Here is a 23837-nt window from a genome sequence, read left to right as displayed (position 1 = left end):
AGATTTTAAAAAATACCTTATTTACTTTCTTTTTGAAATGTTAAGCGTGATATTTTTATTCATATGATTTAATAATACTCTTGTTATTCTCAATCACCTTGTTTATCTCATCTTAAAAGTGTTTGACGTGAATTAAATTAAAATCGAAACTGTTTTAATATTATTTTATCAAAAAATTATTTATTTTTTTTAAAAAATTAATCTAATGACATATGTAATGTCACCACTTACAAATTATTAAAGACTTGCTCGATCTAAAATTTTTAAAAACACCCTACCTAGATCCTTGCTGAGGCGTGACAAGTACTTGGGTAAGCGCTTAGCTGCTTGGTATTAATTACAACTGGCATGACGTGATGTATATCCACCAGCTATAAGTATTTTAAGCGCATGCCACTTGTTTATCTCCTCCTAATTGGTGATACTACAGTTACATACAAATTCTTCTTCCTTCACGCACAGACCATAAAACTGTTGAATTTAGCAAAGCGGGAAACGTGGTGTTAATTGGATCCATCGTTTTCACCCGAGGAATGAATGATCATGAATGCAACCCAAGCAGCGAATGCCCACCAACAGATTGCAATATGATTTGCAGTCCACTTCTGCACGTGGGATCTCAAATATGCATGTCACGACTAATCAAGTAATTCTTACGGAAATCAATTGCACAAGAAAACGAACAAAACCCGCCGCACATTCATATGCTTTTATTAATTTGCATCTTCCCTGTCGTCCCCAATGCATGCGTCGGTTTTATCTGCGCGCTGGTAAGTGTAATTCCTTTTTCTTTTCTTTTCTTTTATGGCTGCTGATGATGATGATGATGATGAATTGCTAATACACACACATACATATATGTATCGACATTTCCCTTTTTTTTTTAACATAAATTTTTCGATTTGATTTTGGGGGAGAGTGAAGGGCTCTCAATGCTTTGTTGCCAACACGAGTTTTCTTTTTGTTTGATATAAGTTCCTAAATACAACAGAGACTAGGTTCATTAACCAAGGCTACTTTCTGCTTTGGTCTTTCGAAATCATCCTTGGTCGTCGTACGTAGACATTAATGATCTCACGAAATTAATTCTATCATTAAATTAATATCTATATTTAAGATTTTGTGTTGATGGCTTGGCTTCAAGAACAAATGAAGGCACATTTTGCACCCTAAGAAATCAACGTTCCATTTTTACAATTGGATTTCATGTAGCGGTTGTTGGAGTTGGACGTCCACTCCTCAGCTTTCACTGGTATATTGTATGTATGAACGGGAGCTGAGTTAAGATGAGTTGATTTCCAGGTTTATAGAAGATTCTGATGAGAATATGGTGCTGCTAGATCTTTTTATTGCTGCTACAATACCGGTCCTAAAAGTGCTTTTGATAACTGCACTTGGGTTATATCTTGCTCTAGATCACGTCAGTATCTTGGGGGAAGACACCAGGAAGCATATGAACAATGTAAGTGCTTAATCCTAGCTCTTTTACACACTTCACTTCTTGCCCTTAAATATTTGTTCCGTACCATGTTCCATATGACATAGTTGAGTGAGGCGTAGCAAAAACAAACCCTTTTGGTTTTCTTTTTTTAGTATTTTGGCCAACAAGCTTATTCAATATTTGTTCATGTGAAAGAAATTCTGATTCTTTTCTGTTGCTTTGCTTTGCTTTGTAATGCTCCATCGATTCAAATTATGCAAATACAGTGAATAGTCAGTTCACTTAGGACAATGTTATTATTCTTTTGAGATTACAGGTAGTGTTTTACGTATTCAATCCAGCGCTTGTAGCCAGCAACCTTGCAGAAACAATTACGTATGAAAGCATGGTTAAGCTGTGAGTGAAACTCTTTCTGTGTATTTTACATTGATACAAATTACAAACTGCTCTTTCAATGTTCTGAAGTAGAAATCTTTTTGTCCAACATATGTCTAGGTGGTTCATGCCATTCAATGTCCTGCTCACATTTGTTATTGGTTCAATACTTGGATGGATAGTCATCCAATTTACAAGACCTCCGTCACATTTGCGGGGTTTGATTTTGGGTTGTTGTGCTGCAGGTATACATTCCATTTAACTGATTGAACATCAAATATGAAAGATGATAATGATCACTGTAATTAAGATGATCGTTGCCTCTCTCAAGGATGATTCAAACTAACTTGTTACACCATTTAATTGAACTGAACAAATGTCAAGGATTCCTAACTCCTAAGAGGTCGGCTGATATATGGTACTATTTATGTGTTCTAGTTGGTGGTTGAGCCAAAGGAATCTCTTGAGGAAATCATCCGCTTTATCAAACTTCAAGCTAGGGGAAAGAGGTTGCTGACACTGATAATTAGCATATTAAATTTAGAGTGTGCGATCGCTTTGAAAGTTTTGCTTCCTCCACAAACTGATAATATTAAGAATGTGATCAGTTCTATGTTTTCAGTGGCTGATGTTTTTATTTTTCTGTCATGGCATGTCTTATCGAACTCTGAGCATCATATTCATACAAGATGCGTCAAGCACATGCATTTTGCCTGTTTGTAGTGATGTCAACAGATCTCTGTTATCTGCCCCAGGTTATTTATCTCAGCTATCTCTTCAAGAGGAAAATGGGCAATCTAAGGCAAGAAGAATATATGTAGGCTTAAGAAACTTAAAGCTTCTGATTTTAAGAAGCTCACATACTGTCCTTGTTGGTGCTAGTGAAAGCTGTACCGGAGGACTCATGACTGGCAGTCGAAAAGCTTATTAAGGCCTTAGAATTCAACCCTTTGTTGGGTCTCTTGTGAGTGACTTTGGGTTAGTCTATTGTGCAAGGTGGAGTCATTTGCCTTTTTCCAGCTTAACTAAGCTTCTCCAATAGAACAAAAAATGGAGTCATTGGCATTACTTCAGCTAAAACAAACGTAGTCTGAATCCTTTGAACCTTTTCTGTGCTAATGCAAATGACTAGGACTTTTCTTCTTGAAATCTCTAGTCGAAAGGCTTTTATCAAATTTTCTTTTTCTGCAGTCTGTAAAAGTTTTGCTTTAAGTTTCTTTCTCCATACAACAGGGAATATGGGGAACATGCTCCTTATTATAATCCCAGCTGTTTGCAAAGAAAAAGGAAGCCCATTTGGATCTCCTGAAGTATGTCATTCATACGGAATGGGTTATGTTTCACTTTCAATGGCGGTATGTTCCTTCTCAACTGTGCTGGATTTGAGAGCTCTTGATGCCATCAAGGAAAAAATTTCCCTTTTTCAAACCTTGTATAGAACTACATTGGAAGAAGTACACTTATTTATATGGCTATGGGACTTATTCATGTTTGCAAATTGCTTTGTTTTGAAACCTTAGATTGGAGCCATTTATTTGTGGTCTTACGTCTTCAATATCGTCCGAATATATTCAATCACGAGCATCAACGAATCCACTGTAAATGATTCCTCTACCAGCAAATATTTTAGGGAAGCATCCACATCAGATCAGGGGAGTTGCACTGAACCACTACTTTCTTCCAAGGATCTCTTGGTATCTGAAGACAATGAAAATGGATACATCCTGCCTTGCACAAGTTCTAAGGGAAAAGCTGAGGTTGTTCAGCTTGTGACACTACCAATCTCCTTTTTGCTTTATCAGTTCCATGACTTCTTACATCTTCCCTATTGGACATTTTCAATGTTTCTCTAAGAATATTTCATGTTTTTGTGAATGTCAACACAGTATGGTTTTCATGGTAATAACATACAGATTCCTGTAGCAAAACCCACCAGGAAACCTAGCTATATTTTTTTTTGATTGCTTGTTAAATTTAACAGAAAGGATGGGATCTTTTACATTAGGATTTGAGCTATTCTCCTATTTAACTATATTATTACAAGCAAATTGTATTGGCAATCTTTTTATTTACCTTGGCATCCTCACAAGGAGAAAAACTATCTTCATGATTGTAATATTAACTATGGCATCTTTCATGTTATCCTATTGCTAGTAGTTTTGTATCTGAGATATAGTTTTGTTTATTCAACTCCATTACATTTCATAACCATTGCAGTTTAGTAGTCTACCAAGTTTTTCATTGCTCTTTGAGATAGAAATCAAGTTTGCATGTTGAAGCATTTTAATGGAAGCTTTGATTGAGATTTGATTTTTGATTTTCTGAAATCTTGTGGCAGGCAAGATTTTCAAGTAAGATAAAGCAACAATTAAATATGATGATTGCTAAGATTAATATGAGATCAGTATTTGCCCCTTCAACAACTGGAGCGGTATGATCTTACTTCCTTTTATGTTCTTCATTTACCATTTTCACTTACTGGAAGCAAAAAGGAGAATGTTGTTCTCCCAGCCATATTGTGTTTTTCGTTTTCTTTAGTGCTAAACTTAGCTAAGATTTTAGTCAGATGGATATTCATCTAATGGATCTATCATAAAGAATCTAACAAGCTAAGACCAATGGAAGAAAACTCTATGCCAAGTATCCTTTATGGAAGGATGCTTTTTGCATGTCTCTGAAGCACAAGATCTACTATTCATTGTGGAGATCAATACAGGGTCTGAATGAATATACATTCATAATATATGGATGAATAGCATATAATTGAAGTATGAATTAAGTTTCTCTACATGTAATACAAAATTCATGCTGCCTTGTTGTCCTGTTTATATATTTTGAGTCATTGACTGACGTGTGCACTCTTCTCTTGTATAGATTGTTGGATTTGTAATTGGACTCGTCCCTCAGATTAGAAAATCAATGATAGGTGATGGTGCTCCTCTTCGTGCGATTCAAGATTCTGCTTCTTTAGTGGGGTATAGCAACAATCACTGTTTTCAAAATGACCAGGATTTTGAAGACTCATCATCAAACAACATCTCTTTTATTCTCTGCTCATGAGGAATACAATTTCATTTACAATCGAAGTACATCCAGTTCTAAATTTTGGTTAATGGAATCTTGGCTGTTCTCTAGCCACACAGCTTCATCACTAATGGATAACTCATCAAACACCATGATTCTGTAACTGATGATGTTTACAAGTAACATACATTTGACCGTGACATTTTGCATCTCCTGTCTGGTTATATATAATCAGCCATTTTCATATTTTTTGATCTTGGGGCAAATATCTACCCTACTATTCGTTCAACTTCACAAGAATTCGTCAGACCATACTTATGCCGTATCACATCTCAAACTTCTGCTCATTTTGTTTCCATCCTAATTAGCTTATGAGTTTATGTTTCTCAATGCAGTGATGGAGCCATCCCAGCTCTCACCCTAATTGTGGGAGGTAACCTTCTCAAAGGTACTACTAGCTGGTAAAGATTGATTTGTTTTTTTTTTTTTTCAAGGCTAATATTAATAGCACGGTTAAGCTGCGTATATGTTGAATCTCCTTTCATGCTGGTGATTGGCAATGGATGGCTGCTTTGCAGGACTGAGAGGGTCAGGAATTCGCAAGTCTATCATTTTTGGCATCATTGTTGCTCGTTATATTGCTCTGCCTCTCATTGGTATTGTCATTGTTAAAGGAGCTTCTCGTATTGGTTTTGTTCAAGCTGATGCACTATATCAATTTGTTCTCCTTCTTCAGTTTGCTGTTCCACCTGCAATGAACATAGGTATCATAATTTGTTCAATTTGTTCTCCTTGTGGATTTCTGTCTTAACTCTTGTTCCGCCAGAAACTAGTGATCCAAATAATTGTTTGTTTATTATTTTTTTAATTCTTGCACAGGTACAATCACTCAATTATTTGGAGCTGGTGAGAGTGAATGCTCTGTTATCATGCTCTGGACTTATGCCTTAGCCTCAATTTCGCTTACCTTATGGTCAACATTTTTCATGTGGTTGGTGGCCTGAATTCTGCTAAAACAAATGTTTCTGGAGCAATATACCAGCAAAGGATGCTGTAGGTGCTGCTACCGCTTTTCTTTTTCTTTTTTATTTTTTTTTTTTTGGGAGGATTAAGAACAGATTCCAAACTCAGGACAACAAATGTTTCTCTTTTCCAAAAAATACAACTGATGCTTTGGAATTTCGGCGCTGGCCTCAAAACTCTCTTCACACTTGGCCTAGTTTCATGTCAACACCATGGTTGCAACAATGTAAACAAATTCCACAGTAAAATTGTTCATTGACCAAGATTCATATGTGATATATTCAACACGTCAATTCTTCATTAGACATTAACAAAAAGTAAATTTCAGCAAATGGAGAATTTGAGCGATAAAGTCATTTCAGAAAGCAACAAGTCACAAATATTCAGTAAAGATGGAACTAGTATGCTTGAGAGAAGCAGATGGGATTGTTTCTACCAATGAACTCCTTCTTGCTGATCTAATTGGGCAACGACCACCTCTGTGCTGTTCAAAGATGGGCTTTGTCGAGATCGGCAAAGTAAGGGTGTTCCATGGCTTTCTTGGCAGAAATGCGCTTTGAGGGATCATATTGCAACATTTGCTGCAAGCACCAACAAAACATTTCAACTATCAGCTATCAGATGTTGTGAAGAGGATGGTTTTTGATAGTTGTTATGAAAATAAGGCTGTAAAAAGTCAAGGGTTACCGATAAGAGATGAAGCCCATCATCATCCAAATTAGGAACAGCTGATGACAGCCCCTGAGGGCTCCACTGGGGGTAATCATGCCAGTTTGGCAGCAAGCTGACTCCTGGCCACACTTGTTCATTTGGAGTACCCAACAACCTGCATCCATGAAGAAGATATCAGAAGATAGAAAAGGTTTGAACGGGACACCAAGACAGGGGATGTAGAGGCATAATGGACCTGAAAATATGAAGGAGCTGCTGCAGTTCAGAATCTCCAGGGAACAGGGCTTGTTTGGTGACCAGCTCGGCTAGAAGAGAAAATAGAAAACGGAGAAAAGAATAAAGAGGTTATTTAGCAGAACAAGATCAAGAAGATAGCAAGTATGAATATGGAAAAAGGAGTAAGCAAGTACCAAATATACAGGCGACAGACCACATATCCACAGCAGTTGAGTAATGAGTAGCCCCCAAAAGGACTTCAGGTGCTCTGTACCATAGGGTCAATATCTGAAAATTTACATTTAGTTCAATTAGGGAAAGAGGCAGGAGTGAAGAGGTGATGCAGAAAAGGAGTGAAGGTAAGTAAAATAAGGGTGTGTGAGTAACCTCGTGAGTGTACTTCTTGATGGGAAGAGTAAAAGCCCGGGCAAGGCCAAGATCAGCTATTTTAAGCGTCATGGTCTTTCTATCCATGAGGAGATTGTGAGGCTTAAGGTCCCTGAGTTAATGGAAGGGAACAGTTAAAATACAGGAAAGAAATAAGCGTATTTAACATCAAAATGAAATGGGCTTCAGTAATTGATCTAAAAGAAAAGTAAAGAGAGAAGAAGGGAAGGGAGGGTTAACCTGTGTAAAACGCCATGGCCGTGGCAGAAGGCAACACCTTTGCAAAGTTGGTACATCAAGCTCTGTTAACATAGATGCATCCTCAACCCAATCAAGAACAAAGAAAGAAAGAAAGAAAAGAATGAAGAGAGAGACAGAAATAGGGGAGACCTTGACAGTGTTAACAGGAATCTGGTCTCCAGATTGGCGAAAGGAGCGGATGTATTTCTTGAGATCAGTGTCCATGTACTCAAAGACCAAGTAAAGAACCGTCTTTCCCTCTTTGTTCTGCCCTTGTTTCACATCCATCAACCTGAACACATACAATTATATGATTATCATGTTGTTAGAGTTGGAAGAAACCAGAAAGCTGCTTATCAGGAGAAAAAAAAAAAAAAGATGCGTAGGAAGCAAAGCAAAGAAATCCAAAGAATGAAAGACCTGACAACATGGGGATCTCTGGAGAGCATGCGCAAGATGGAGACCTCGCGGAGAGTGGTGGGAGGAACGCCTTCGTCGTCCTCGTGAAGACGAGTCTTCTTGAGGGCAACAATCTTCCCAGTCGCTCTCTCTCTTGCTCTGTACACCTTTCCGTACGTTCCCTCCCCGACCTTCTCCAACTTCTCGAATGCCTCCATTGCTGACGATGATACCGCCGCCGTTTGGCTTTGCCTCTCCATTTCCTGCTTTTTCTCTCACAAGTCACAATCGCAATCCCAAACCCTCTTTCTTCTATTACATGTCTAAACCCAATCGCTATATTCATATATAACCGTTTCTTTTGCCTTTAGAAACCCAAAAACAGTCGTTGTCCAACGGAAACTTTTCTTTTTGAATTTCAAATTCCCCGATCCAGCGCCCCCACCCCCCATTTCCATATTTGCCCCCTTCCTTCCCTTTTGCGTAGAAATAAATAAATAACCCCAACGGGCTTTTTCCTTTTTCAGAGACCCAACGGTCTGATCTTTTCTGTTCACTAGCCCAGCCCAATTCTCTTAGCAGGCCTAGGCCCTTTTCCAATTTGTTTTGGTAGTACATTTTCTATCAAATCTCATAGAAGTCATCGGCTGCTTGGCTTCAACTTGAATCTGGGGGCTGCCATAATCATGATTTCCTATATTAAAAAAGAAAGCAAGAAAGAAGAAATACAAGGCTCTATCTGTACTAAACTGGAACTAATCAACCTTTCCACAGCTAAAAATCCAAAGGAGAAGAAAGTCTGCATTTTCTGTACATTGCAAGCAACCGTGTTGTGGTTGTGGAGTCAGCAAAGGTTGATAAAGGAATGCATTCGCCAATTGAGTGACCTCTCCCAATCTAACCCCACCTTCTTAGTTTTCACTAGTTAGTTAGTTAGGTAATTTACATGAACCCCGGGCAAGACCTCCACCATCAACCCTCATGTTTTATTTGTTCAGTCTTTTAGAATAAGCCTCACATTCTGAACCTTCACTGACATCTTTAGCTTCTGTTCTTCCATATCTTTCAAAACAGCTGCCAGTTTTGCTCGATAGCCTTCACACCGTCGACTTGCGTCTTCCAACTCCACACTTAGTTCCTGGATTTTCTTCTCCTGGTTCTGCAGCAAGGCAGAGGAATAAGATTATGACTCCTTCGAGATGTAAAGGGTTTTCATTATGGGGATTGATTGGTATATAGTTTCCTAAAAAAACTAGAGCTATTACTGATGGTTATTTAAAAGCAATTCAGCAAATCTTAAACCGGTCTACAATGCCCTGATTCAATGTTTAGACAGATATTGCAGATATGACCTAAAGTATGAAGAGCAAAAAGTGAAGATCAATGATACAATACGGAAGTCAATTAAAGAGAATATATCATGAATAAAGGAACTTTACCTCAGAGCCAGACTGAAGCTGCTGGCCAGAATTAAAAGGAGAATTTTTTATGACTGCAGAATCATTCTTCTTTGCAGCAACAACCTTCTTTGCAGCCTCATGAAGTGCATCCATTGCGACATTAAAAGTATGTATTGATCCTGTCCCTTCTCTCACAAATTTAATAGCTTCATGGCATAGATTGTCATAACGAGCAGCATAGGACTCCTGAATATTACTTGGCAATTCCACAGTGCAACCATCCACTGCAGCCCCACTTTTTGCATTTCTTGTCCACCGTTTTAAGATATAATGAGATGGCAATGTCAGAACATTTGTTACCCTGAAAACTGCTAATACATGCTTGCAAATAATGCCTGAAAATTCAAACATTTGGCAGCTACAACTAGCTTTCTTTCCGAAAACATTGAACTTCACAAAATGTGCTTGATGGTCTTCTCCAAATTTCGCCACCCGATACGTTACTTCTAATCCTGAGTCATCAATTGCAGTTGCAGGGTAAGCAAGAGTCTCAACTAATTCCTCCTGGAATTTCATAAAGATCTTCCTTGTGTAAAGGTTGGCTGCTTGTTTTTCCATAGGAGACGGAGTTTTTAAAGCTGGTGCTATATTTAATGTATCATAATCTGCCTTTACTTCCTTTTCATATCGATTTGCAACTGCTTTTTCATATTGCTTAATCAGAACCTGGGCATTAGTTGACGCATTTATATAACCATCAAAATAAGAGTTTATACTATCACTTCCTTGATTTATGGACATCTCCCCAAAGAATGTGTCCCGAAGATAAACTGGTACCCAATGCTGTCGAGTGTTGTACATTGACTGAAGCCATTCATTATCTCCAAGACTGTACCTTAGAAGAAGGGACTCCCAACATGACTCAAACTCATCAACTGTCTCTGTTACATTGATGCATCTTTGAATCTCTGCTTCAAAAGTCGGGTGTGAGTGATATACATCAGAAAGCTTCTCCTGAGCTTCCCTAAACACATTCCATTTACAAAATCGGTGGCGGGTCCCCTGGAAAACTTGTGCAACAGCTGCTCGTATTATCCTATCCTGGTCTGTCGTGATTGAAATAGGATGGCGGCCTGACATTGCAGCTAGCCAAGTCTGGAATAACCAAACAAAAGAGGACTCTGACTCATTGAGAAGCAAAGCACATCCAAACAACACAGGTTGTCCATGATGATTCCACCCAGTAAATGGGGCAAAAGGAACACGATATCGGTTTGTTCTATAAGTTGTATCAAATGCAACAGTGTCCCCAAAGTGATTATAATTCATTCTAGAATGAGCATCAGCCCAGAAGATGTTTCCTGTGGAGTTACCAAAATCACCTTGGACAGCATAAAAGAAAGCAGGATCCTCAGTTTGCATTTGCTTCAAGTAGTCGAAAACAACCTGACCCCCACTCCCAAGTGTTCTCTGTCGACTACTACTCATATAATTCTGGCAATCAACTTTAGTAAAACCAACGTTATTAACTCCACCTGATTCCTTAATCAACACAGACATCACTCCACTTGGGCCCATCCCAGCGGCTTGAAGTGTATCAATGAGGCTGCGAGCAGGACCAGAGACATGCCTGTGAGAACGAAGGCAATGCACCTTATCTGGTGGCACAAGCTCATGGTTATGGTCTTTAACAAGTTTAGAGACAGCCCACTTTCCAGAAGTCTGCTTCTTGACAGTGATTTGTGCCTTACAACCAACTCTAGTGATGGTACGCTGGCGCTTGGAGCTATTCTGACCGGCATCTCTACGAAAGCCCTCCCGGGAGCAGACAATTTGGCGGCATATGATGGAGCCATCACGACGTGAGCGCTGGTAAACACTAACCCGAGTGCTAAAACCAATGCGGCGGGCATACGAATTGTAGAAAATGCGAGCTGCCTGTTCAGAATCAAATTCCATACCCTCATATGGCTCGAGATTGGGATCCCCCAGGGTGGAAAGAGGTTGGGCCAAGGCGGGATCGTAATGATCAAAAGGTAGTGGGTGTTCCAAGTCAAGGGCAGTAGTGTCGTCATCAAACTCAATTGCAAGATTTGGAGGATGAATATCCATTGAACTAATGTATTATCTGACTATTGGTCTGGGACTCTGGTCACCGCTGTACGATAATCATGTATATATTCTTTTTTCTCTTTGAGGGTTTTGGAACTTGGAAGTGACAATCATATTAAAAACCATAAGTTTGCAAATTGAGTTGTGGCCATTGGGTTTGGTGTCAATGTTCAATATTCATACATAGCATTCGAAAGTCGAAAGCTGAAGGATTAGTGGGAAAGGATTAACTGACCAGAGATGATGATGGTATAGAGGGCGGGTGCTGCTGCTGCTGCACAGAATCGGGAGCGCGCAGAGTAGTTTCTGTTGGAGCAGAGGAAGATAGGGAAGTATTTTCGTGGGGGGGCTTTGAGGGTTTTCACATTTCAGTCTGGGAAAGCTTTTGGGTGTCATGTGCAAGTGCAAGAGGGATGAGAGCTTAGCTTGGCTTCATCTTGTAGTTACCATTACAAGCTACACAGTACACGGACGGGATATCTTTCCACTTCACTATTTGCCCCGTAAAAAAGGGTGCTATTACTCTGTACGCAGCCCCTGGTGATTTCAATTACAATTACAGACATTTGTTAAAAGTTTATTGGAATTTATCTTTAGGTTACAATTTAAGAATGAAAATTTATTTCATCAATGCCCATTAATCTCAAATGAAAATTTAAGGGATGCTGTTTCATTTGCTGAATTTTTTACAGTTATCCAAAGCACGCAATTCCCTCCTAAATCATAAACTTTTATTCTTTGGTTTTTTTCCCAATATTTAAATAGATAAATATTCGAATTGAAATGCTTGAAGTTTTAAGTATCCGGATGTCTTAATCGAAACAGAACACTGGGTTTCAATAATGCAATTATGTGCGTTCTTACTCATTCATTTAGTAAGCACGTAATATTAGCTCCTTCAAATAAACAAGATCCAAGTTTACGGCTAGAATTAATGATTTCGAATATCCTCTAAACCCGAAATTCCCCACTAACCTGAGCCCCTTTACTGGTGAGTTGGTCTTTCTGCCTTTATTTATTCCATTTATTTGGTCAATCCTCATCCAACCTCAATTAATTTAATGTAGTTGCTGTCTGCACTCACACTCTGCACAAATACTAATCAAACACGATGACAGAACGCGGTGATGCTACTTTTAACGTAAAAATCTGCCACAGTAAACCATGGTTACCATGCCATCATTCCTTCCATAAAACTTTTAATCTTCCAAAACTGTTAAAGAGTACATGCTATTATCATCTCGCCCAAAACAAGAAAACAGGGGGAAACTCAGTTTATCACACATGCCCAGGCCTATAAGTTCAGGATAATTAAGAAAATTGATATCATGAGTACAATAACTGGCATGTTCCTAAGTTATTGTATCAAAGGGTTGTCTGTCCGCCTGATGACGACGAAGACATCACAGAGAGAACCTCTGTCACAGATGCCATTACGCTTAAAGCCGCTTTCAGAACTTCTTGAGAACACCCTGGCTTCACAATGGTACGGACCTGAAAAACGTGCACATAAGGTGGTGCCGTATGAGAAAAATACAGCCATAGCAGTTGCAATTGAACAGAAACCAATATCCAAAGCCAAAAAGATATATTTCATGCACAAATAAAGATAAAATACCTGTCGAACGAAACATGTGAAATACAAGAAAAAAACAATTATACACAACTGAAAGGCAACAGAAAATTAGGCACCTTTTCAAGATATTCCTGGAGTTTCTTGATGCGGCCCATGTAATCCTGGTCTTCAACGCACAAGGTCACAGCCTTAGCATCAGCACCAGGACCATCAAACTGAAGGGGTCCTGGATTTCTGTAGATATCATCCAGCAAAAACCTTGCTGCGTTTTGTCTCAGCAGCCTGCAATCAGACATACAGAAATTAGAATGAGTGCCTATAAAACTAGAATCGACACTGCTTCACTTACAACATCTTTTAACAATGACACTTACTCGTATGCTTTGCCTTTCAAATCCACAGTAGCTGGATGAATAGCAGGTTTTCCAATTGACAAGGCATTGGGATTCTGAGACCAGCGCTTCACACTCATCATTGCCTGAGGTTAAACAAAAAGGCAATTAAAGTCGAGCCTTATAGAGAGAGCATACATAAGGAACCAAATGGCAAGGAGCCTTTAAGAAAGCACAAAAGAAAAGCATGAAAAATCAAAAAGTAGATGAGAGGGCAGGGTGTTCCCAGCGAGGGAAAGGAAATGATGATTAAAAGTTGTCAAATTTTGATGTCCATATCATGGATTATGGTAAAGAAAATGAAAACTCAACTGTAATAGGTGCAGCACCACAGCGCCACTTGTTCACTGGATTTTTTAGGTTAGTAATAGTTGCCATGTAACCATTTAAACCAGCTGCAAGAATATGATAGCAGATATGCCCAAGAACCTGTGAAAATGTATCATTATTATAAAGGGAGCATATTAACAAAGGCAAAGGAGACATAATAACGTTTTAATGATAGCATACATAGGCATAGTCACAGTCGAATTTTGATGGTAAGGATCCACGAGCCTGATACCCGAAGAAGTGGCAGATAGCATTAAATTTTTTCCCCTTGTAAGTACCTGCTTTCTGCTCAAAACAACATGAGACATCAGTGAGTAAAGAATCTTAACTTGGAACCTACTAAGGATATATGGTTAACTAAAAATGATTCAAAATAAAATACTACTAAAACATTCTGGTGGATGCTGGGAGAGAGGCAGAAGAACTTGTTATCCGAAAAGTGCACTCCTGGGGAAAAGTTATGGATTTTCTTTTTTGTACCAACCACTAAATGTTTTGAAAAGTTTAGTTCAATGTCAACAAGAAAGAAACAATAAGAGTGTACAAAACAAAAGGAGAAAACTATTGCCTACCAGGCGCTTATTAATTTCAGTCTCTACAAGGTGCGCCAGAAGTTTCTCTGTCTCAATCTGGAAAGAAGGCAGAACAGATATTAGTTTTGGAAAAATCTGATAACTTCTTCTTGTAATAAGAAAGCATATCTCATCCTACTGACCTGTGACAACTGTGCAGAATCATCTGATTCAGGATGGAGGAGAAGCTGTGACATTGAACATCACATCGTCACTCATTAAGCTGATTAATCGGTATACATATACCTTTAAACATGATGAATTAAAGGAAATCTGAACCAGAACCTGTCTCCTTATAAAAGGTGGCAAAAATTCAAACAAAGCTGATGCCCAAGGTGAAAGTTGAGAAGAAATTTTTTCAGCAGAAACACCTTGCCTGAGCAAACTGTGAATTTCCTGAAGTAAAAATCATCAATATAAGCACAGATTAATGTCACATTGAAGCTTCAAATGTAAAGAAACATCTCTCTTTGGGAGCGAGAGGGATGTGAAGAAAATTAGAGGAGTCATTGTTTAAAATTAGTTACCTTCAACAGAGCATACACTTCAGGAATACTTTCTATAAGCCCTTCAGGCAGAAGGATGACCCCGTGGTTCTTGTCTGGTCCAAACACACAAGGTCAGGAAACAACAATGACAACTAAGCACTGGCCAACACGAAATAAAAGCAACTTGAAATATTTGACCTTGCTCTGCCCTGGCTTGAACCGCATCACATATTTGCTTTGTTATGTCAAAAAGAGTAAGCTTTGACGCAGCCACCTCCTCACCAAGAATTACCTGTTAAACATATATCAAATGTTAATAAGTGAAAACTCAAGAAAGTATATGTAACTAAAATTAGAATTAGAAAGCAAACACTGACCATATTTGGATGAGATTGGAGGGTGCATTCCAGTGCAACATGCGAGGCCTTCCTTCCCATAAGACGGATAAAGTAATAATACTGAAAAGAAAAGCAGGGGTAAGGCAACAGAAAGGTATGACCATACTAGTCTACTGCTCTGACTGGCTTCTTACACAACTTTCAATAACCTCATGCCAACAGGATTGACGTAACCACTCATACAGGAGATACCATTTTAGGATGTAAACCACATACCTTTTCCGCAGAGAGAGCATCAGTGCAGACATTGCTGATGAGCTGGGAATTGACCTGTATGTAATGTGAACACTTTTAGTAAAGGTGATGTTTTCTCCTTAAATTTGCTTTAACTACCATTTCAAATTCCCAATGTTAAACTCCTAAACGTTTAAAATAATTATACCTTGCATATTGTATCAAAACCAACATTAGCTTCCACAAATTGATTCTTGAGGTCTCCATTCAGTGTAACAGGAACACCAACCACCTGCAAACATTAGACAAAATTCAGAGTGCTGTGGCAAACTCACACATATAACAGTGACAGAAGCACCTAACTGACTCTTATGGTAAAGAAAATCTTGTCATGCAAGTTACCTTTGTTTGACATTTAGCTTCAGCAAATGTTTCAGCAAGTTGAGCAGCATCCGTGTTTGATGTTACACCTACAAGCCAAACAGAACTATTACTTAGTAACTTCTAATTACTTATAATACCATGTTTGCAAACAATGATAATTAAATTCACCTCCAATAATGACAAGGCCATCCAACTTCAAATCATTGCATGCAGTTAATGCAGCATTAACTTGTTCAGTCGTTCTAATTTGATCTTGTGTTCGTCCCAGCAAATCATAACCACCTTGTCAAGCCAACACATTTTAAAGCCTGTTAAATTACAGAACTGTATGAAATCCGAGCACTTGGACATAATATTGCCTCATGAGAGAACCTACCTTGATTTTTGTAGGTTGAAAGAATGTCATCTGTGATCTCTAAAGTTTTCTGTGCAAATAAACCTTGAGTACCACCTGTTAGCAGAAGCAGAGAAAGAAATACTTGTCACATAACGAAAGAAAAATAAAAATAAAAATAAACTAAGCACACTACAACATGTAAAATACATAAGGAAAGTAATTACAACATAGTATCAATAAAGAGTATTATTTGAACAGACATATACCCGTTCATGCAAGTGTGCCTACTGCATATGTAGGTGTGTACATGAATCTATATGTGACATCTTTAAACAAAGAATGAAGCTCACCCAAAAAGCCGAGCAAAGTGCTGTTGGGGTTGTGGATTTTGAGAGCTTTGTGAAGGCCCCATATGACATTATGCCCACCAGGGGATTGTCTCCCACAAAAGACAAGACCGACCCTGTAATGTGAGAAGGTTTGGGAATTAGACAAATAAGGATTTATTTTCATATATACAGCATGCCACCATGCATTAATGCATGGTAATTCCACAGAAAGATGAAAGGATGAAGAAAATGGTACAACAAGCAGAGCCAATTGCTTTTAAAAATGTCCTTAAAAAGTAGAAGGGCAAAAATCATGAAGTATGATACGATGAGCACCTCATAGCTGGATGCTCCGTTATAATCTGAGCATCAGGTACTTTTGCAGTTGCCCTGAGAAAGTGAGCCAAGGGCTGACCATAAGTGTGTGGAAAAGCACGAGTAATGGTATGGGCATCAGCTGGGTCTAAAGCTGTGGTGGCATCACCAAACTCAACCCTGACAGTAGTTCCCTGAACAATAGCAGAGCATCAACTGAATTGTGAGTCATCCAATCTATGACATTGAAATTAAATAAACAGAGCAAAGAAGAAAATGAAAGCAAGTGCCTCTCTGCTTGAACGAAAGAGATGCCGTTATAACAGTAAAGGATACAGCTCAACAGTCAACAGCTATTGCAATATAGTAGTACAATGCTAAAGGCAGATGGATGATCTCCGCTAGGAAAAAGAGAAGCCAGCATACGATATGATATGAGTAAATCTAATCAATTCAACCGCACATGCACTGTAATTAATCCAAAATCCAAACGAAAAAGAACCCACAAAATTGTTTGTCGCAAGCAAAAGCATGGATTGGTAGTACGCGGTATTTGGCCCCCAAAAGAAATGCATGCACATGACTCATGGGTACTGACATTACTTACTAAAAGATCCTGTATATGAAATGAAATACTATGGTATGAACATAGGGACAAAACAAACAGAAATTACAAGTGCAGGAACACTGATAAGTAAAGAAAAAATCTAAGATTAGAACGATGCGATGCGTGATTAGCAGGAGAGAAATTTGAGATCTGTTAACATATACAAAGTATTGAATGATAAACATGGAAAGATCTAACTGCAAAGCAGCAAAGCAACAGAGCTGAGAGAGGAAATCTAGAAGAGGAAAAGAAAAATGAACCTCGAGGCAAGGAGGGAGTCCTGGTTGGTATTGAGATCGGAGTTTCTGAAGATCGGAAAGTTCTCTGGGAATGCCGAAATCAGAGTCCATTTTTGGGTATTGGGAGAGTGGTGATCGGTTTGGTAGTGCAAGTAAGGAACAAGGCTTAAGCAAATAGCAATAGAGCAGTTGTTGGCAGTAGTTGGCTTCTCTTGGTTGGAAATGGTAGGTAGGTTAGTAGTGTTTGATTTGGTTGGGGGGGTCTTTTTGCTTCAAAACTCTGCTTTTATATCAGAGACCAGTGCAAGTGCAGATTTCGGACTGGGCGATGATGCGGTTACTTGCGATTGGGCGATACAACCAAACCAACTTCCCTCACCCTTTGCCCTTAATCACCCCATTTCTCCTCATTATTACACCACCTGCCATCACTTTCCACTTCCTAAACCAATGTTTGTCTGCCATTTGTCTCTGCGGATAACTTTTTACTCCTAATTTTTCATTTCAAATTCACCAGTACCACGAGCGGGCGCAGCTTGATTTGCTTCAATCCAGTGCTCCTAAGCTTTCTAAAATGGAATTTTACTTACAACTACCCAAGTTTTCTTTTCTCTTCACTTATCAGATAATATAGGATTGAAATTACTAATAAAAATCATTTTATCATTTCGTGATCATCATATATTTGAAATTTAATTAATTCGACATCGGTAAGTAAGGGGTGGTATAGAGATAGACCCACTGCATAGCCATTGAGTGACCAAAAAGTCAATGATAACAGTGGAAGGCCAAAGGCAGACCGCAGGATAAGATTTAGTTAATTCGCTTGGAATATGCTAAACAAGTAACAAAGGATATTCTTTACCCAAAAACCTTAAAGAGAAACCAAGTAACAAAGGATATCTTTGTAAATTCGCAGGAGCCCACTGGCTCAGTCAGCAACCACGGGACACGCCCAAGGACGTACCAGTTGTACACCCCCACCTAACGCTCCCATCAATCCCGATTTCCTTCTAGTAATTTTTCTCTTATGGCATGAATATGGACATGAATATCCAAACAAGCGGCCTTATGCCATGCCGAGGGCCGAGGCAAATGGTTTTTAGAAATTCCAATGTCTCTACAGCAAAACCCAACAGCTGTTTCAAATAATTCCAACACTTGTGTCTATATCAAACCCAAACCAAGAAAAACACATATCGATCCTTCATAATCGTGATAATGATCTTTAGGTCATTTTTAATCTAGTCACGGCCCCGAACGACATACACCAACACCATTCGGTCCCATTCGCCATTGCCATTTATCCTTTCCTGCCACTCTTGCTTGTTTACAGAAATCCTGTGATTTCTCAGTTCTAGCTTCTTGATCAGTGCGCCATTCTCCTCAACGACACTTTCTTCCCTGTGCAGCATAATCCTCAACCTCCAATATACTGCCGCTCTTAAATGAACCTTGTTCCAAGTCGATAAATATATAAATGGAAAATTTTAATCATAAACAAGTGCGGTTCAAATTCAACCTTAACATTCTATTAGAGACAGGGCGGAGCCTCATAGAGTTTTGGGGTCAAATTTTAAAATAAATTTTTATATTATATAAAATTTTTAAAATTTTTAATATATTTTGTTAATAGTCTTTTCAATAATTTTTTATTTAATAATTAATACAAATAAAAAATAACAAAAAATATTTCACATGCCTCATTCAATTTTAAAAAGTTTTTTAAATTATATTATTATTATTATTTTATACTCTTTACTCATATTAACTAAGTTTCTATAGATTTGTTTTTCCAAAAAAATACGAACCATCAATTATATATTTTTTTTATTATGTCATATATGAGTTTCATTTTTTACTTGTTATATTCATCCTTTTTTTTGCTCTGTGAATTTTATTTTTCATAATTTTAATATTTAAAAATTAATAAGTTATTATATAATTTTTAAATATAAGTTATATTACACTGTTATTTAAAATTTTATCAATATATTATTTTTTAATTAATCGTAATTATGTAAAAATAAATTATATTGAGTATATCTTTTTTATATTTTTTACATTTTATATTTAATTTAAAAGAAATTATCTTAAATGTGTAGTCTTTAAACAATCTTAATTATATAATAAGAAATTATTAATCTTGTATATTGTATTTAACTATTTATATTTTATACATTGTAGTTTTATATTTAGTATTATAAATTTAATTTAAAAAAAATAAGAATATTGAATGTTAAATGTATTAATTTTGTTTTCAAGTTTGACTAAAATAACAATAAGTTGAAAATAATTAACAAATTATTTAAAAAAATACAAAAATCATCTAAATGATTCATCTACACTTACGCCATCAAGCATCAATGCTCAACTCATGAACAAAACTCATGTGAATTAAAATATCTAATATTCAATTCTTAAAAAATAAAAATTTTCAATACATAATTTTAATTAAGAAAATATAATTAAATACAACTTTCTTAAAAATCTATTATAAGTTTTTCTTTTTTTGATTTATATGTTATATAACATTATTTTTTATTAATAAATTTTTTATTATTGATTTAATTCAATATATTAATTTTTAAAAATTTTAATCTTTATTCGTCTGTTTCTAGACTTCAAAAAAATTAACTAGCTCCGTTATTGATTAGGAACAAAATGCACTGGACTGGACTTTTATAATCAACAAGTAAGAAACTGCAACAATCTATAAAGTTAATATTTCTAAGGTTTTATTTATACAAACAAACTAAACGCTCAATAGAAGAGTTTTGAAGGCAAAAACAAAGACCAAGACTGCTTATGGGCCATCCCACCAGCAAATTTGTGTTAAACCTGTTCATCATCCCCTTAACCTAAAATGGAAAAACCAAGGAGAGATGTGAACCACAAGCCCTTGCTAAAATTCCAGAAACATGAAATTCTTTAATTCTCGTCTTTGAAGCCTTGCATCGCCTACTCTTCACAAAAGATTGTCCCACCAGGTTACTCCCTGCCCCTCTTGGAGCCACTCTTTCTGGACCTCTCTTTTCCTCGTTTTCCAGCGGAACTGCCTCCGGAAGAGACTTGGGCAGTGTTGGCAGGGTGAACAGGCACATGATGCCCAGGAACCAAAGCAGGGAACCCAACAGCAGGGATTCTGCAAAGCAACAAAGATACAAACTACTCAACAGGCCTGAGAGATTAAACCATCATATGTAGCCACACTATCATAATAGGCAACACGAATACAAAAAGCATCAAGTTTCTCCAAGGCCAGAGAAGATCATTTAAGGCTTCAATCTTTACTGGATAAGAAGCACACTTAGCCACAAAACAGCCCTCCTCTTTAAATCGGTGTACTTCTCCACTAATAGGAATATGCCAGTAGGAAAAAGAACTTCAAAGGTAAAAACAAATCCAATTGTGTACAATTCTTATTGACTATGCTAGCACTCCTATTCATTTGGTTTTGGTTCGTTGATTCATAATGCAGACATTAAGAATATTGGCATACAACACTATAGCAGAACAAAAAGTTAATCAAGCTTCAACAATATCGAACATTCCCCAAGCCTATTATAAGTTCGAACTAGAAGAAGTATAGGTTGGAAAACAAACTTGGAGAGGCAGTCAACCACCTTCAATTTGTCAAGAAAAGAATGCTGCTACTTTCTTTCTTCCTATTGTAATACAAGTAGAATACAATGGAAGTGAGGGGAAAAGATGGTTTCGTGAATCATACCCAACAAGAGCACAGCAGACTCCTGCTTGGCCGAGGATGCATCAAATGCACAACCCTTATGCAAAGTAAGACGAAGAGCTTGATTCTCTGCAATGAAGCACTGAAGCATGCGGCTCAATCTCCTACATTCCCCCTCTAAATACCTACTCTTCATCTCGAGATCCTTGACATGCATCTTCTTCCTCTCCCTTGATCTCACAGCTGCATCTCTATTTCTCAACTGCCTAAAAAACGAAGATCAATCATTACACTACAACCCTTTTATTGTCTTCAATTAGACATACAGCAGAAATTTCAAATAGAACTTACACATATAATTTAGTTTTTCCAATTCAAATTAAAAAAAAAATAAAAACAGAAAAGGGGAGCATTGATCAACCTCGAAAATGCACAATAGTAGAAGATAATAAATTGATAATAGGGCAATAAATGTGGGGAAGAAAGGAGAACGAATGTCCATTAATACCTTCTCCGTTTCTTAGCAATATGATCATCGCTATGGATGTTGTTGTCGGAGTCGTTTTGTTTGAAGAAAGAAGCATCAGCAACATCAGCAACATCAGCAGCATCAGGAACATCAGCAGCAGCAGCATCGATGACCTCACCGCCGCCACTGAGAGGTGAATCAACCAGTACTTCTGCCAAAAAATCATCAGAGACAGACTGAGTCTGAACCTCTTTATCAAAATCATCGTCCTCCATCAAAACCCTCTCGATCTCCCCGATACACGAAGACACCACCGCATCTCCATCGGGAGATGGGGTGGACAAAGGCTGAAGAGGTTGTGTTACTGGCTCTGGTTCATTGCTAGAATTCTCAAAGATATTTGCAAAATCGGAAGAGTCAAGCTCAAGAAACAAGGTATCCCAATTGATTTCACCGATCGTCTCCAAATCCCCCTCCATAACTACCCAAAAATTAGGAAAGGGAAAGTCGAAAGTTAAGCAATATTTACAGAGGAAGAGGATTAAAAATTAAAAAAAAAAACAAGAGAAATATCATGTACAAGGACGAGAGAGGAGCGGCCGAGCTTCAATAAAAAAGAAATCAAACGCCTTTTCTACTCTGTTTCCTTGGAGACGAAGGGATGTCTTAGGTTTGACTCATTCGCTACCCGACGTCGTGCTCTCCTCTTTTATATATTAGATATTCTGATATTTAATATTAATATTTGTAGTTTAGAAGATGAACGTGGACCAATCCTGTTGCATAGGCATCAATTTCATGCGTTCGCGTCATCCCACCAATGACAGTGGAGGATGAGTCCATGTGGACTCATTTCTCCATTTAAATTATCATAGGTTGGGCCTTTGGGCCTTTCCTTCCTTGACTTCAAATCTCTACCCAATAATATCACTAATCATCCTGGAAAGAAACAGTACAAAGGTGATGGGACTGGTGATGCCTTAGGAATGCGTGGAGTTTCGTACGGATTGGTGCTTAATTAGATGGAGGTTGCAAAGTTATCAATCACGTTGCCTCTCTTCTGATCTGTTCGGTACGCTCTCTCTGCCTTCATTAAATTACCTCATCAGTGATTTATTTATACTACACGAATAATACGAATAATACTACTCGTAATAAGTAAGTGACAAGATTTTGTGTCAAGAGAGTACGTAGGGTGTGGACAGACATGTTACATGACGAGCGATGGGGTGGTCGTTTTTTGAGTGAATTTGAACCTCTTTCGTACAGCCACAGCTGGCTCCTCGTTGTCCTTTACTGCCATAATCCGACGGCACGCGTTGCATGTCAGCACCTGCCACGTACTACCGGTACTTGTTATCACTACGTATTTATTTTCCCCTTCAGTAATCATCATTTCATCACTATCGACTGGTAATTGGCCAAAATTACTATTACTAGAAAGATATCCATCACTTGACTTACTACTAATAGTAAAGTAAAATTAAAAGTTCAACAAAGTATTAGTTATCGTAGCAATTGCGTAGGGGAGGGAAAGTACGATATAGCTAGGACAAGCCGTATGCTGTGTTAGGAGTGATCATTTGGATGGTTTTAATGATTTGCCCGTCATATCTTAAGATAATGGATAAAATATCTTCTAACAATCGATTAAAATTAATTAAATATAAAAAAAATTAAATCAATAAAATATCATATTGATTTCATAGTTCCTTTGTAGACTAATTAATTAATTAATTTTTTTATTTTCACAAATTATAATATTAAAATTTATAAATTTTATTTATAATTATAAAATATATAAATAATTTAAACATAAAAAATACATAACATTTTTTTTATAATTGGAGGAGGGGGATTTGAATCCTATTCTTTAAGTAGAAAAATCATGTACCAACCAATAAGCTAAATGTTCGAGTGCCATAACATTTATTCTTTCACTCATATAATTATATCTTTTTATATAAATCATTAAATTAACATTCACTATTCAATATAATAAAAAGTTAAAGATAATAAAATTAAAATCCACAAAATAAAATTATGTAACACGAGACCATTAATTATCGCAAATTATCAACTTAAATTTCTTCCATGACTTGACTCTTCATATTTGTTCACATAAGCTATCTAACAATTTAAAGAAAAAAATATAATTAGTATAAATTTATTTTAGTAACAAAGTAAAAAAATATTAAAAATAAAAAAATTATGTAAAAAAGTCATAAAATTTAACATTTACCTCGATTA

At 37.3% G+C, this 23837-nt stretch overlaps 5 protein-coding genes and 1 long non-coding RNA gene across 8 annotated transcripts; 1 reads left to right on the top strand and 5 right to left on the bottom strand.

Annotated features, from left to right (window-relative positions):
- The first annotated feature begins 469 nt into the window (after window positions 1-469).
- LOC18592074 (protein PIN-LIKES 3-like) lies at window positions 470-6036 on the top strand. The gene is made up of 11 exons (XM_007018582.3): window positions 470-770; window positions 1303-1462; window positions 1758-1837; window positions 1937-2061; window positions 3050-3171; window positions 3337-3573; window positions 4155-4247; window positions 4691-4791; window positions 5236-5288; window positions 5419-5604; window positions 5720-6036. Exons 1-11 carry the CDS (start codon window positions 742-744, stop codon window positions 5842-5844), a joined length of 1311 nt encoding a protein of 436 aa, XP_007018644.2. The 5' UTR covers window positions 470-741; the 3' UTR covers window positions 5845-6036.
- Window positions 5333-5882, bottom strand: LOC148761128 (uncharacterized). Its single transcript, XR_016027874.1, has 2 exons — window positions 5808-5882; window positions 5333-5589 (listed from the first exon to the last, which is right to left on the bottom strand). It is a non-coding gene; the product is annotated as an uncharacterized LOC148761128 (long non-coding RNA).
- A 54-nt stretch (window positions 6037-6090) lies between the features above and the next one.
- On the bottom strand, window positions 6091-8037 carry LOC18592073 (cell division control protein 2 homolog D). The gene is made up of 8 exons (XM_018125995.2): window positions 7799-8037; window positions 7529-7670; window positions 7379-7440; window positions 7139-7250; window positions 6946-7039; window positions 6771-6840; window positions 6551-6689; window positions 6091-6444 (listed from the first exon to the last, which is right to left on the bottom strand). Exons 1-8 carry the CDS (start codon window positions 8035-8037, stop codon window positions 6352-6354), a joined length of 951 nt encoding a protein of 316 aa, XP_017981484.1. The 3' UTR covers window positions 6091-6351.
- Window positions 7946-11797, bottom strand: LOC18592072 (protein FAR1-RELATED SEQUENCE 5-like). 2 transcript variants are annotated; one of them, XR_016027873.1, is made up of 3 exons: window positions 9217-11797; window positions 8542-8936; window positions 7946-8452 (listed from the first exon to the last, which is right to left on the bottom strand). XR_016027873.1 is itself a non-coding variant. In XM_007018579.3 (2 exons), exons 1-2 carry the CDS (start codon window positions 11287-11289, stop codon window positions 8772-8774), a joined length of 2238 nt encoding a protein of 745 aa, XP_007018641.2. In that variant the 5' UTR covers window positions 11290-11797; the 3' UTR covers window positions 7946-8771. The 2 variants fall into 2 exon arrangements, 1 of the variants encoding a protein (XP_007018641.2); XM_007018579.3 differs by having other exon boundaries at window positions 7946-8936.
- Window positions 11798-12457: 660 nt separating this feature from the next.
- Window positions 12458-17683, bottom strand: LOC18592071 (Phosphofructokinase family protein). The gene is made up of 19 exons (XM_007018578.3): window positions 17452-17683; window positions 16606-16778; window positions 16291-16403; window positions 15980-16054; window positions 15772-15885; window positions 15622-15689; window positions 15428-15511; window positions 15262-15315; window positions 15025-15105; window positions 14846-14939; window positions 14687-14760; window positions 14445-14555; window positions 14303-14347; window positions 14160-14216; window positions 13768-13872; window positions 13570-13686; window positions 13240-13343; window positions 12982-13147; window positions 12458-12783 (listed from the first exon to the last, which is right to left on the bottom strand). The coding sequence occupies exons 1-19, from the start codon at window positions 17539-17541 to the stop codon at window positions 12655-12657; spliced, it is 1854 nt and encodes a 617-aa protein (XP_007018640.2). The 5' UTR covers window positions 17542-17683; the 3' UTR covers window positions 12458-12654.
- Window positions 17684-20146: 2463 nt separating this feature from the next.
- Window positions 20147-22287, bottom strand: BZIP60 (basic region/leucine zipper motif 60). 2 transcript variants are annotated; one of them, XM_018126335.2, is made up of 4 exons: window positions 22168-22287; window positions 21627-22068; window positions 21161-21384; window positions 20147-20575 (listed from the first exon to the last, which is right to left on the bottom strand). In XM_018126335.2, exons 2-4 carry the CDS (start codon window positions 22064-22066, stop codon window positions 20292-20294), a joined length of 948 nt encoding a protein of 315 aa, XP_017981824.1. In that variant the 5' UTR covers window positions 22067-22068; window positions 22168-22287; the 3' UTR covers window positions 20147-20291. The 2 variants fall into 2 exon arrangements, with proteins under 2 accessions (XP_017981824.1, XP_017981823.1); XM_018126334.2 differs by having other exon boundaries at window positions 21627-22287.
- Window positions 22288-23837: the final 1550 nt, after the last annotated feature.

The sequence above is a fragment of the Theobroma cacao genome, chromosome 8 (genome assembly GCF_053813885.1).
Source record: "Theobroma cacao isolate CCN51 chromosome 8, ASM5381388v1, whole genome shotgun sequence".
NCBI classification, from domain to species: Eukaryota; Viridiplantae; Streptophyta; class Magnoliopsida; order Malvales; family Malvaceae; genus Theobroma; species Theobroma cacao.
Note: the sequence above shows the minus strand (reverse complement) of the source record. Positions and strands in the feature narration are given on the sequence as shown.